Here is a 14181-nt window from a genome sequence, read left to right on the forward strand (position 1 = left end):
GGCTAACATAATCTGAATTGTAAATTGATCAGCTTTTCAATGAATTTTGGAGTTGTTGTTTTTATTTCAAATGATGCATAACTCAAACTCATCTCTAGGTAAAGACTAGATATTATATGCAATAGCACTAAGGATTTTTTTTCTATTGCTGAACTATCTTAAGCAGATAGCAGAATGCCCACATCTGTTCTTCCATGAGCTATTAGGTTCAATTATAGTATTTTATTAGAAGCAGAAGAAAGGAGATTGTGAACAAACACAATAAGTGAATTTTATTTGCAATTATCCAGGTACATCCATCCCCAGAAACCCCCATGTCTGCATAAGTCACAATCCACAGAATGGCAAGTGTCCTAAAAGAAGTGGGAATAGGGAAGGGAGATGTTAAAAGCAGAAGCATATTCATTTTTAAATGAAAACAAAATACACAGCAATTCTTGTTCAGTGTTAGACCTTGAGTGAAGCTATCTTCTAACCATCTTTTGAGGAAAGAAAAACGTAACTTTCCTCCTTTTCATCACCGCTCATGTTTAGAATTCACATCAGTGCATTCCACTAGCACTCCACCTCCGTTTTGATTTACATCCTTTCTATTCCAGTCCCTCTCAATGTAAAATTCAGCTAAAACTGGACAATGACTTGATGCTACTCCACCCCATGACCAGTTATCAGGGATCCAGGGGTTTGTAAGACCTTCTCTTACAACTGCCCAATGACCTGTGGAGAAAAAGATGAGTGTCAGTATTTGGGAAGACAAAAAAAAAATCCCGACAAAAGAAAGCTTATTACTTTTAAATGTTAGTATGAGGATTTTATTAGAGATAGTGCATCAAATATTATAACATCAAGGAATTTAGTGAGTATAAACCTACTTAGTGCTCAGAAGCACCAGGGATGGCTGGTACTTAATTTAAAATTTCTTTTGAAAGAAAATTACAGCACAAAATACAGAAAATGAAATTAAACGTGGGAAGTTATTATCTAAAAGAATAATTATTATTATTCTGAATAATTACTATATTTCTAAATTATTAAAATTAACATTTAATTTACAGAGAAAAATATTAAAGAAACTAGATATGTAATATAGTAAGGGAAACCTGAATACCCAAGGTTATCATGCCTTATAGTCAGCTGTATACCCAAAATATAATTGAAGGAGTAGAGCATGTATTTTTATACATTTCCTGCTATTCTAAGTATGATCTATACCGAACTGTTGTTTAAACTTTTGAAGAAATTGAATGTAAATAATATAAAGCAAATATATATTCAGCCTCTAAACCAAGGGAATAGATAATCTATCCACTTGTAACATTGTCTCACCTACTGCAGCCCTTGATTTTCCCATAAATGTTAGATACAGGCCTTGGTCAACAAAACATTGGCTATTCTAATGTAAAACCCCATATAGCAACCTTTAACCAATTAGTAAGTTTTAAATATGTTAGAAGCAACTCCCAATCACCCCAGGCAGCAAAATATTTGACTATATTGTGGAAGATGAATAGAGAATGCTAAGATAGAGCCTACATAAAACTGACATGATACTGCAAGGAACAGGCACACTACAAAATAATATTTGGTACAATTGAAGCAATCACTGAACTAACAATGATATACAATAATTGGAATTCCATTTGCAAAATGGAATCTTACCAGTGAAAATCTTTTTCAAACCACGACTGATCCAGATATTATCCAGAGATTTGGAACCTTGAGGATTCTTTGTGCTGATGTTTGTGAATGTACTTGCAGGAACCAGATGATGGAACTTTTCCTTTCGTAACAAGTCATGGTCACTACTATCGGGGGGCTGGCTAAAATCACCCAAAATTGCCACATGTTTTTCACCTAAGGTTGGAAACAGTAGTCATGAAGGTTAGTGGAATGTCAGAACTGATATCCAGATGCTATATCTTCCTCCAGCTCAGCCTGAATGTCCCAGCTTTTCAAAACTGCTGTCCACTATAGAGATTGCTTCTGTGAGAATGTCTGTGATATACCATAATACCACTGTCTTTTCTATCAAGTCTATTCTCAAATCTCAGTTCTAACCCTATCCAAAACCCTTAGTCATTTAAAACAGTTGATACTACAACCTATCCCCATTTTATTTATTTTGTAAAAAGGAACATGATACTAGCATACAATAGTGCTAAATAAATAATTAGGCAAACGTAGTGATGTGACTGACAATACATCCATACAGGTCCCTTGTACACCTAAAATGAAATTATTGGGAATAACTCTCTAACCCAAATGAATAGGTTTAATATTTCCATTATTCTTAATTTAATATTATCTATCTAATTATTTGTTTTGTTATCATTTGGATTCTGGGGGGGGGGAATCATGAATTTAGCAAGATTAAAGATGATATTTAGGAAAACATCGTGTAAAAAAAAGTAAATTAAATTGAGTATAAAAGGACTAACATATACCACCTGGCTGTGAAAATCAGAGGATCACTAAATGACAGCAAAGAGATACTGAAATCTCCCCCCCCAACTGTTACATTAATAACATGCATTAATATTAATAGTTAACATAACATTCATACCGTGTTTCCCCCAAAATAAGACCGGGTCTTATTTTCCTTTGACCTCCGAAATAAGCACTTGGCCTTATTTTCGGGGGAGGGGGGTCTTATTATTTTTGAGGTTCAGGAGGAGGAGAGTGTGGTCACCTCATGGTTGCTGCTATGTTGCAATATTTTCGAGGGATGGCATATTTTAGCGCATGTCCTCAAAAGTCCAATTGGGCTTATTATTCAGGGAGGGCTTATTTTGGGGAAAATAGGATATACAATAATAAATTTGCTATAATACAAACAGAACTACTAATATGCTAATCTATTGTTCAAAGAGTATGAGAAAATGCTGTTCAGGATTAAAACTGCTGACAGTTTTATCCTAAATCCTCCTCTTATTATCTATACATCATCTTCTATACTCTTCTTAATACAATAATACAATACAATAGTAGAGTTGGAAGGGACCTTGGAGGTCTTCTAGTCCAACCCCCTGCCTAGGCAGGAAACCCTATACTGTTTCAGACAAGTGGCTATCCAACATCTTCTTAAAGACTTCCAGTGTTGGGGCATTCACAACTTCTGGAGGCAAGCTGTTCCACTGATTAATTGTTCTCACTGTCAGGAAATTTCTCCTCAGTTCTAAGTTGCTTCTCTCCTTGATTAGTTTCCACCCATTGCTTCTTGTTCTACCCTCAGGTGCTTTGGAGAATAGTTTGACTCCCTCTTCTTTGTGGCAACCTCTGAGATATTGGAACAATGCTATCATGTCTCCCCTAGTCCTTCTTTCTCTTAAGCTAAACATACCCAGTTCCTGCAACCGTTCTTCATATGTTTTAGTCTCCAGTCCCCTAATCATCTTTGTTGCTCTTCTCTGCACTCTTTCTAGAGTCTCCACATCTTTTTTACATCGTGGCGACCAGAACTGAATGCAGTATTCCAAGTGTGGCCTTACCAAGGCATTATAAAGTGGTATTAACACTTCACGTGATCTTGATTCTATCCCTCTGTTGATGCAGCCTAGAACTGTGTTGGCTTTTTTGGCAGCTGCTGCACACTGCTGGCTCATATTTAAATGGTTGTCCACTAGGACTCCAAGATCCCTTTCACAGTTACTACTACTGAGCAAGGTATCACCTATACTGTACCTGTGCATTCCGTTTTTGTTGCCTAAATGTAGAACCTTACTCTTTTCACCATTGAATTTCATTTTATTAGATAGTGCCCAATGTTCAAGTTTGTCAAGATCCTTCTGTATTTTAAGCCTGTCTTCTGGAGTGTTGGCTATTCCTGCCAGCTTGGTATCATCTGCAAATTTGATGAGTTCCCCATTTATTCCCTCATCCAAATCATTGATGAAGATGTTGAAGAGTACTGGGCCTAAAACAGAGCCTTGGGGTACTCCACTGCATACTTCCCTCCATGTAGATGCAGTTCCATTGAGAATGACCATTGTCTTACCTGAAGGGTCCTTTTCAGGGCGCTGCAACGGAGAGTCCAAAGAAGGGTTAAACACAGCCAATCTGCCCAGAACTGAATTGAAACTTTAAGCCACGCCTCTGGTGCCGACTCTCCTCAGATTTATTCAATGAAGACGTGGAACAGTTGCGCGCTGAAACTTCAACTGGAAGTCTAATATGGAACAAGTCAAAAATAGTCCAACAACAATAACAGAAACAACAAACAACACTGTGACTTCACAAACACCAGCAGAGAATAGACCCCAGGGCGGGGTGGACTCTCCGTTGCAGCGCCCTGAAAAGGACCCTTCAGGTAAGACAATGGTCATTTTCCTGGGCGCTGCTCTGGAGAGTCCAAAGAAGGGACATGCCCAAGCTAACTGTCACTAGGGCGGGAAGGCTCAGCCATCAGGGTCGCTCCGCTGGTATGGATGCCCTGAAGAACACGCCTCCCAAAAGCCCCTTCCGCCGATGCAAAACTGTCCAGTTTGTAATTTCGGACAAATGGAGACAGAGAAGTCCAGGTGGCCGCCTTGCAGATCTCTTCAATCGGTGCCTGTGTAGACCAGGCAGCTGTGGTGGCGGCGCTTCTAGTCGAATGTGCTGTGATATTGCGAGGCACAGGAACGGACTGTAAAACGTGGGCAAGCGCAATGCAGGCTCGCAGCCATCCGCCGATGGTAGATGAAGAGACCTTCTTGCCTTGAGAAGCTGGTTGAAAGGAGACAAATAGAGATTCGGATTTCCGAAAACTGGCCGTGCGCTTGATGTATCTGCAAATAGTCCTGCGCACATCCAGCATGTGCCAGCGCTTTTCCCTCGGGTGCCGAGGATGCGGACAAAAATCCGGAAGGACCACCTCCTGCGCCCGATGAAACCCGGAATTGACCTTCGGACTGAAGGAAGGGTCCAGCCTCAGGATTACTCTGTCGTTACGAATGAGACACAAGTCCTCTCTGACTGACAGGCAGCCAGTTCCGATATGCGACGAGCAGACGTGATAGCGACCAGAAAAACCGTCTTGAATGTGAGGTGTCTGAGACTGGCCGTCTTAATGGGCTCAAACGGGGGCCCGATGAGGGACCGCACACTACATTGAGATCCCAAGATGGGTATCTGTGGACCACTGGGGGTCTCAGGTTGGTCGCTCCCCTGAGGAAACTGCGGATGGTCAGATTCCGGCCAAGAGATGCGTAGCCCTCAACTGAGAGGATGGTTGACAGGGCTGCCGCCTGGCGCCTCAGGGTGTTAGGTGCCAGGCCCTTGTCCAAACCTTCCTGCAGGAAGTCCAGGATGACAGGAACCGAAGCAAGGGGCGCAGACGTACCATGACCCGTGCACCAGCTGGCGAAGGATTTCCAAGTGGCGTCGTAGATGCGCGTCGTGGACTGCCGTCGTGACGCTTGGATGGTGCCAATCACCTTGTCTGACAACTTGCCTCTGCTTAGGAGATCCCTCTCAAGTGCCAGACGGCCAGCTGCAGCCACTGGGGTTCTGGATGTTGAAGGGCCCCCTGGCTGAGAGAGATGTCCTGTGGAGGAATCCGCCACGGTGGTGTGATCGAAAGACTCACCAAGTCTGCAAACCAGGTTCTCCTGGGCCAGTACGGTGCTACCCGCAGCACCTCCGCCTCCTCTGCTAGGATCTTCCTGATGACTCTGGGAAGAAGAGGTAGCGGGGAAAAAGCGTAAAGCAGACCTTTCGGCCACGGGCCGTGCAGCGCGTTGACTCCTTCCGCCCTCGGGTTGTGGAACCTTGTGAAGAACCGCGGAAGATGCGCGTTGGTCGCGATGGCGAACAGGTCCACCAGCGGGAGGCCGAACCTCTGGGACAGTTGCTGGAACAGCAGCGGATGTAGACACCACTCCGAGTGGTCGACTGTGGATCTGCTCAGCCAGTCCGCCTGGGTGTTGCTCGTGCCCGAGATGTGCTCCGCCTGAAGAGAAAGGAGATACCTCTCTGCCCATCGACCCAAGAGCTCCGCCTCCTTCATCAGGGATCTGGAGCGCGTTCCCCCGTCGATTGATGTGCGCCTTGGTGGCGACATTGTCTGTCATGATGCGCACGTGGTGGCCCTGAACGGTGCTCTGGAAGCGCTTCAGCACAAGCCTGACTGCCCTCAGCTCCAGCCAGTTGATGCTGTGAGCGGCTTCGGAAGGGGACCACCTGCCCTGTGCGAGCTGGTTGTGGCAGTGGGCCCCCCAACCGAACAGGCTGGCATCCGTTGTGATGGTGAGCCTGACTGGCTCCTTGAATGGCGACCCCTTTAACAGGGCCGGAGACAACCACCACTTAGAGAGTGACGTACCTCTGCTGGAACTGGAATCAGTCTTGTTGAGCTGCTTTCGTTTGTTCTTTGATATGGAAGCAGGAGCCACTGAAGGGGACGGGAGTGAAGTCTCGCCCAAGGCACGATTGACAGGCACGAGATCATCTTGCCGAGGAGCTGTGAGAGCTGAACCACCTTGACTAGACGTGACTGCTGCACCTGAACGACCATCTCCCGAAGGCTGGCCACCCTTTCCGGGGACAGGGATACTGTGCCCGAGGTGGTGTCGATGACGGCCCCTAGATGCTTCAGTCTGGTTGTGGGAATGAGATGACTTTTTTCCAGGTTGATGGTGAACCCGTGGTCCCGGAGGTAATGGAGGCCCGCGTAAGAGAACCTCAGGAACTTGCGGTGGGCTTTGCGGATAGGGATGTGGAGGTAGGCCTCTTTGAGGTCTATGGACGTTAGTATATCGCCTGGCCTGATGCCCCCAAGATGGACTGGAGGGACTGCATCTTGAACCTGCGATATGTCACGTGGTGATTGAACCTCTTTAGATCTAATATCCCCCTCCACCCTCCTGAGTTTTTGGGGACCAGAAACAGGATGGAGTAAAACCCTCTTCCTTCCTGGCCTGCTGGGACAGGTTCTATGGCCCTGATCTCCTTGAGGTGCCTTATCTCCTGTTCCATGAGGGATCTTTTGACTAACCCTGAGGGAACTGGACACCGGATGAAGTGGCGGGGAGGGGGGGACCAGAATTCTAAAGTGAGACCCATGCGGACCGTTTGAAGAACCCACTGGTCCGACGTGGTCTGCTCCCATTTGGCGTGGAACAACTGCAACCGCCCTCCTATGGGAGCTGACCTGTGATGGTCATTTATACCTCCTAAAGGGTCGGGAGCCAGAGCCCCCCCGAAATGGCCGCTTGGAGAAGGGCTGCTGGCGACCTCTGTCTCGAAAGGACTGACGGTCCTGAGACCGCTCACCCTGCTGGGGATACGCCCGATAGGGGGCGGAGCTGGTGGAGGGCTCATTGTTCCGAAAGGCCTCCCTCCTGTAAGAGCCAGGACCTTTACGATCAGGCTTTTTGGTGACTGATGGCATCACTTTCTTTTTGTCCTTGTTTTCCACAAGGACTGGATCAAGGACCTCACCAACTTGATCCCCTTTAAAGGGGGCAGTAACAAGCTTCCATTTGGAGCGCATATCCACATTCCAGTGCCTAAGCCACAGGAGGCGTCTGGAAGTAACATTAGACGCTAGGGCACGCGAGGCAAACTTAGCAGCATTCAGAGTGGCATCAGCAGTGTACTCTGTGGCTGCCATGATTTTATTGATATCCTGCCTGACTTTAACGTCCTTGGCAGGTATCTTCCTCAACAACTGCCTCAGCCACAGGAGAGCCGCCCTGGAGAAAAAGGAGGCTGAAGCGGAGGACTTAATGGCCCATGCAGCTGCCTGATGGGTCTTGTGACAAGCAGTTTCGGTTCTCTTGTCCTCAGCCTTGAGCCCCTCCAACAGGTCAGGAGGGAGCACAGAAGAGGAGGTAAAAGCCGCTACAGGGGGATCGATAGGAGGGAGCTTGAGCAGCTCCTCCAGGCTGGCATCCACCGTATATAGCTTCTTGTCATGGCTGCTGGGGGTAGCCATGGTAGCTGGCTGCGCCCACTGTCTTTGAACTAAATTGAGGAACATCTTGGGTACAGGAACTATTTCCTGGACCGAAATGGGTTCCTCAAAGAGATCCCCAGATAGATCATCAGGGTCTACAACCACCTGAGCTGGGGGGTGGTGGACCCCATGTGAGTTGAGATCTTAGCCTTATCTAAAATGGTTTTGAAATTATCCAAATTAAATAAGCCTGAAAAGGCCGGCTTTTTGGCGGGGCTTGCCTCATCCCCAGAGAATTCAGCTTCCTGCCTAGGAAGAAATTCCTCTTCTTCCTCCCAGTCTGACTCATCAGAGGCCACTGAAGAATGCAGGGACGGAGGTGGAAGGCTAGGAGTCATCTCTCTGGAATCCTCCTGGGGTTGCAAATGGTGGGTCTTGCGAGTGCGCTTGCCACCTTTTCGCATGCCTGCCTCAATGCCCTGGGAAATGGCCCTGTTAATTATTTCCTGCATTTCAGTGGATAGGTTAGGCCCTTGGGCCTCAATGGGGCGAACCCTTTGAGTGGGACCGGGGATCGGCTGTTGAGGGGCTAAGGGCCCCATTGGAGCTGGTCCCTCCTCCATATCAGAGGGACAGGCAAAGAGATCAGCCTGATCAGCCATGGAATGGCCTGGAGAAGTTGCCATGGCCAAGGAATCCCCTTCTTCTTCACTATCAGAAATGGGGCCTCCCTGGGCTGGAGGAATTTCCCTGGAGGGCTCCCCAGGAGACACCGAAAGGGAAGATTGGGCCTGCTGTTGGGCTTTGGAAGACTGTTTTTCTAAGGCCTTCTGTCGCCTTAATGCATCTTTGTCTAGGCCTGAGCCCTGCTTGGGGCCATGCCTGGAGTAAGGCTTACTCCCTCTAATGGCCTCCCTGGCAGCTTTCCCGGCCTGTCTTACAGGGGCTCTGGAAGAGACACCCTCAGAAGTCTCAGGGACCTGATCTGCCATGGTAACAATCACTGGTTGGGGCAGTAGGGGGATGGGAAACCACCACTCACCACCTCCAGAAAGCCCACCATAGCACGATGCTCCTGAGGAGACAGAGAAACTGCAAGGCCTGAAGTAGCTTGGAATTTCTTAGGCGCGAGCAGAATTCGCTCCCAGCGCCTGCAGGAGAGTAAAGGAGGCGACCCAGCAGGCCACGATCCCACGGCGCTATCACTTGCTTGGATTGGGGCCCAGGTCGCCGGTCACACCGGGCAAGTCTGACTCCACGCGGCTCCTGCAAAGAGCCAGGCACCAGGCAGCAAAAAACTTTTAAAAGTAAAGCCGGAAGATTGCGCAATCCAAAATGGCGGCCGGAACTCACCGGAGCTTTGCGCGCCAATTTTAAAGAGGGAAGAAGCCAAAATGGCTGCCCTGGAAGCCCACGCAGCAATTTGACTTGCTAGAAGCACAAATTGCAACTGAGGGCTTCCAGTGGGAATCGGCCCCCAGTAGGGGTGCCCCAACAGCGCTGGCGTCGGCACTCCGACCCACGCGCTTCCCCCAACAGCTGCCTGCGGCTTCTAGGAGCCAGAGCAAAGCCCCGGACTCCAGGAGAGCCGAAAGGGTGAGAAAAACCCAATTAAAAAGGGAAAAAAACAAACTCACCAGCCTGCTCTAAAAATCCTTAAATATGCTGTTTTAAAAAATTATTCTTCCTCTGGAGAGTCCAAGGAATCAATCTTAGAACTGGAGAAAATCTTAAAGCGCGTCTACTGGGCTAGCTGAATTGAAAAAATCTGGGGAGAGTCGGCACCAGAGGCGTGGCTTAAAGTTTCAATTCAGTTCTGGGCAGATTGGCTGTGTTTAACCCTTCTTTGGACTCTCCAGAGCAGCGCCCTGGAAAACTACACGTTGAGTGCGGTTGGTCAGCCAGTTACGAATCCATCTGGTGGTGATGCTGTCTAACCCACATTCTTCTACTTTATCTAGTAGTAGGTTATGGTCTACCTTATCAAAAGCCTTACTGAAGTCCAAGTAAACTATATCAACGGCATTCCTCTGGTCCACTAATTTTGTCACATTATCAAAGAATGCAATAAGATTAGTCTGGCATGATCTGTTTTTGACAAATCCATGTTGGCTTTTGGCTATTACTTTGTTTGCTTCTAGGTGTTCGCAAATTCGTTGCTTGATTATTTTTTCCAGAATCTTTCCTGGTATTGAGGTTAGGCTGATAGGTCTGTAGTTTCCTGGATCTAATTTTTTCCCTTTTTTGAAGATGGGAACCACATCAGCTCTTTTCCAGTCCTCTGGTAGTTCCCCGGTGTTCCAGGATCTCTGAAAGATATAATTCAGTGGTTCTGAGATCTCGTCTGCTAGTTCCTTCAGAACTCTGGGATGTAATCCATCCGGTCCTGGTGATTTGAACTCGTCTAGGGTAGACAGGTGCTCACTTACCATTTTCTTCCCTATTTCAATTTGTGTTCCTAATTTTGTGGTGCTGCTTTTGATAGGTTGGACTGTTTTATCCCTTTGTGTAAAGACAGATGCAAAACATGAGTTAAATAGTTCTGCTTTCTCCCTGTTGTCACCTTCTTGCCACTTTCTCCTAGCAATGGACCAATTGTTTCCTTAACTTTTTTCTTGTTTTTAACATGTTGGAAGAAGCTTTTTTTTTGTTAATTTTTACTTTTGTGGCAAGCCTTTCTTCATTGTGAGCCTTAGCTTTCCTCACTTCATCTTTACAGGCTTGGGCTATTTGTTGATATTCTGCCTTAGTTATGTCCCCCTCCTTCCACTTTTTATACTTACTTTTTTTGTCTTTCAGTTTGTCAGATACTTGTTTATGCAGCCATGCTGGTTTCTTTTGGGAGCTGTTATTTTTCTTCTTCATTGGTATTGTGTTAGACTGGGCTTTTGTAATCTCATTTTTCAAAATTTCCCAAGCTTCTTGAGTTGTTTTCCCCTCGAGGATTCTCATCCATGGAATTTTTCCCAAGCTCTCTCTAAGTTTATTGAAATTAGCTTTCTTAAAGTCCAAGACTCTAGTTTGACTTTGTTCTACTACTTGTGTTTGGATAATGTTGAATTCCAATATTGCATGGTCACTTGCCCCCAGGGTTCCTATGGCTTCAACACCTTCTATCATTTCCTCTCTGTTAGTGAGAATTAAGTCCAGTATGACTGATCCCCTTGTTTCCTTCTCTACTTTTTGGAAAACAAAGTTGTCTGCTAGGTTTGTTAGGAACCTGTTGGATAACCTGTTGGATTAATAACTTCTTTTTATACTAAACATTATAATTTTTAAACTGAAAATTCCTGCCAAAAGGGATTTATGTCTAGATAAGTAGGTAAAAGTTTGCAAATACAAATTGATGTTATTCTGTTTTCTGTTGATACCCAAAGATTGTTCTTATTGCTCTTTCCTAACTTTTGCATGCAGCTCCATTCCACCCATGGAATTATTCTACCACAAGTCTTCGATTGTTTGAATTTTAAAAATAGTATATATCGTATAGATTTATTTTAATAAGTGCTTTTAATTGGTCTCAGAATTAACAGTAGTGACCTGTTTTATAAGAAATAATCTGCTCTTTATCAGACTAATTTATTTTTTCTATTTAAATAAGTATAATCTATTGATAGATTGATTCATTGATTTATATAGTGAATAAATTATGTTGTACTGAGTAAAAAAAGTTAAAGTTAATAAGTATCTATGATTAACATGAAAGTTATAATTATTTGGGGTTATGCAAAGCATAAAAGTAATCACCAGGTTAGTTATATTTTACTTTTTATTTTACCTTATCGTTTATTAACAAGGTAAACTTTCAACTTATTATTGATTATAAATTAATAATTTACTGATTATTAATTGATTATTTTTAAAAAGTATGTATTGAGTCCATGTTCTGCTGTAGTTACATGCTACAAGCTACAAACTAACCAGACGAGGGAGCTCACATTTAACAGTAAATTTGTAATTTAATGGATCAAGTGCTAACTACTCAAGAAGACTTCCTATCTAACATCTGATAGCTTCAAACCTTATAAATCTCCTCCACCAAACACATTGCTTCTGTGTAGAAACTATACTTGTGGTGTGATCATGACATGCAAATTGTGATTTCTTTCACAGAAATAATTTGATTGTAAGGAACAAAAAGTGTTTTAGGTCCATCTATTTTCCAGTTTTAAAACTGATCCAATAGCTGTTCTGTGCATGACCATCTAGAATGAGACAAGGGAAAATTAATAATAGCTGAGAAAGCCAAACTGTTTTTAAAACCCAAAAAACCATATTGATGAGAACACAAATATGGAGTCACACAGAGGTTTAAAGAAGTAATAGAAAAACATTAAAGCATACTCTACCTCTACAAACCAGATGTATTTATTATTATTTGGGGGTAGCTGTAGCTGTTCCTTGCAACAGCTACAGCTAAAAGAGATGTGTGTACATTCAAGCAAACAGAAGAAAACCTTTTTCAAGGTCATGCTTTGTCCTACTTTACATACAACTGTATCCATAATTTAAAATTAAGATTTGTAGCATTTGCTGTTCTATCTTCCTACAACTGGGAGAATAGGAACTTAGCAAAATATCAATTTACTTAGGCTTTGAGTTCAGTTATAGGATGAATACTGCATACCACAATACTAAACAACACTATATAATATATAGTAAGGCAATACTATATCTGCAGGGTTTGATATAGTATTCAGTGAGACATCCAGCTTGATTATAATGAATTGATCACCTAACTTCTACTACAGTTGTCAATCAAACCATGAAAAATCTTTAAGCGAGACCTCACACAACTGCAATTTTCAATTTTTCTGCTGGCTTCTTCATTGACTCTGCTTGTCAGAATCCAGCTGTGAAACGTACAAATGGCTATTATGCTGCCACCTACAATAATCCTGCTAGCGGTGAAGCACCCGAATCTTGATCATGTGACCATGCAACAGTTGTTTAACAGCAAGGATCAGTTGTACAGTTACTTATTCAACACTAGAAAAATTGACTGGTAGCTAAAATGGCAATCATTAAGCAAGGACTATTTGTATAAGTATTTGAAAAATTGTGGTTATCTCAGATCTCAATTCTTCAGTCAGTGGGTGATTTATTTATATTTGCCCTATGTGTATATATAATATGCATCAAAGCTTTTTAAATTAAATGTATGCTTTTGTTGTGAATATATGCTATTAATTTTCCAATTACTGCAGATTTTCCCAAGTTTAAGTTCCCAGTCAGATAACTTTAATAACTTATTTCTCTTCCTAATTTGTACACAGGAGAGCCAATCTTGTGCAGTGGTTAAGGCCCACACTAGAAATCAGAAGTCTGTGAGTTCTAGTCCTGTCATAGACATGAAAGCTAGCTGAGGAGAGGAGGAGGAGCTTCCGGAGGGAATGGAGGGCTGCCTCTGAGCTCCGCTTAATGCGGAGGGCTCTTTGACGGGCAGGGATGCTGCCGACCCTCATTTCCAGCTCGAGGGTCGGGTTTTTTGGCGCCGAACATACTGGCCCCTGCCTGGGCCCTGGCTGGCTCGTCAGGTCGGTCGGGCAGCCGGGCAGGAGGAGGATAGTGCGCCGGTTGGCGCAGCATGGCGGCTGGCGTTTTTGAGCCGGAGCGGCGGAGCGTCGATGCGACAAAGGCCTGAGCGGAGGGGGCGGAGGAGGCTGGAGGAGGCTGGAGGACGGCGGCGGTGGTCTGTTTGATTGAATGCATTACAGAGGGATGGTGGCGACCCAGGAGAGCCGAGCGGCCCGAATTGCGATCCAGGGGTCGCTGGGCTCCAAACTGGCCGGCGATTGTGAGCCTAGACCGGCGAGAGGGCCGCGGGAAGGAGAGCGAGGCCCGAGGGAGGCCCGGGAGGCCCAAGGCGCCGGAGGAGGTGGAAAGATCGGCAGAAAGGCTGCAGGGAGGCCGCAGGGAGGCCGATGCAGCCCCCCCGGCCCCCCCGCCGCCCCCCGGGCCCAATACCAACGACTGTGGGTGGCCAAATGGACGGAGGACTATTTATACTTAATGCAGGCCATGGAATGGAGGTTGTTGGAACACCAGAGGCCCATTCAGAAGGTTTGACCCTGTACTCTGCTGCGCTCACTACAACCCGCCCCCCCCACTCATTTACCATCTACTTATTATGGGCTACCCGCCCCTTTCGCCCATTACGAACTACCCCTTAGCTGCAGCCTTTTATTCATCAGCTGGCTATCTTATTTCCATCAGCCCATCATTTCCATCTAAGATGTGGACTATTTCCATCTGCCTATCCCCTTGCCAGGACTATCCCCTTAGTGGGAATTGAGGCTGCTAAC

The 14181-nt window shown here is 45.2% G+C and overlaps 1 protein-coding gene across 2 annotated transcripts in view; it reads right to left on the reverse strand.

The window, feature by feature from the left end:
- Positions 1-243: 243 nt before the first annotated feature.
- EEPD1 (endonuclease/exonuclease/phosphatase family domain containing 1) overlaps positions 244-14181 on the reverse strand; it is a 144554-nt gene continuing 130616 nt past the window's right edge. The window contains exons 5-6 of one of the 2 annotated variants that reach the window (XM_081932602.1): positions 1660-1854; positions 244-717 (exon numbers count right to left, since the gene is read on the reverse strand). In XM_081932602.1, coding sequence (XP_081788728.1) covers positions 518-717; positions 1660-1854 — 395 coding nt within the window. In that variant the 3' untranslated portion in view covers positions 244-517. The remainder of the gene's footprint in view (positions 718-1659; positions 1855-14181) is intronic. The other variant, XM_081932601.1, reaches the window with a different exon arrangement.

The sequence above is a fragment of the Natrix helvetica genome, assembly GCF_964273705.1.
Source record: "Natrix helvetica genome assembly, chromosome: Z".
In the NCBI taxonomy this organism is placed as follows: domain Eukaryota; kingdom Metazoa; phylum Chordata; class Lepidosauria; order Squamata; family Natricidae; genus Natrix; species Natrix helvetica.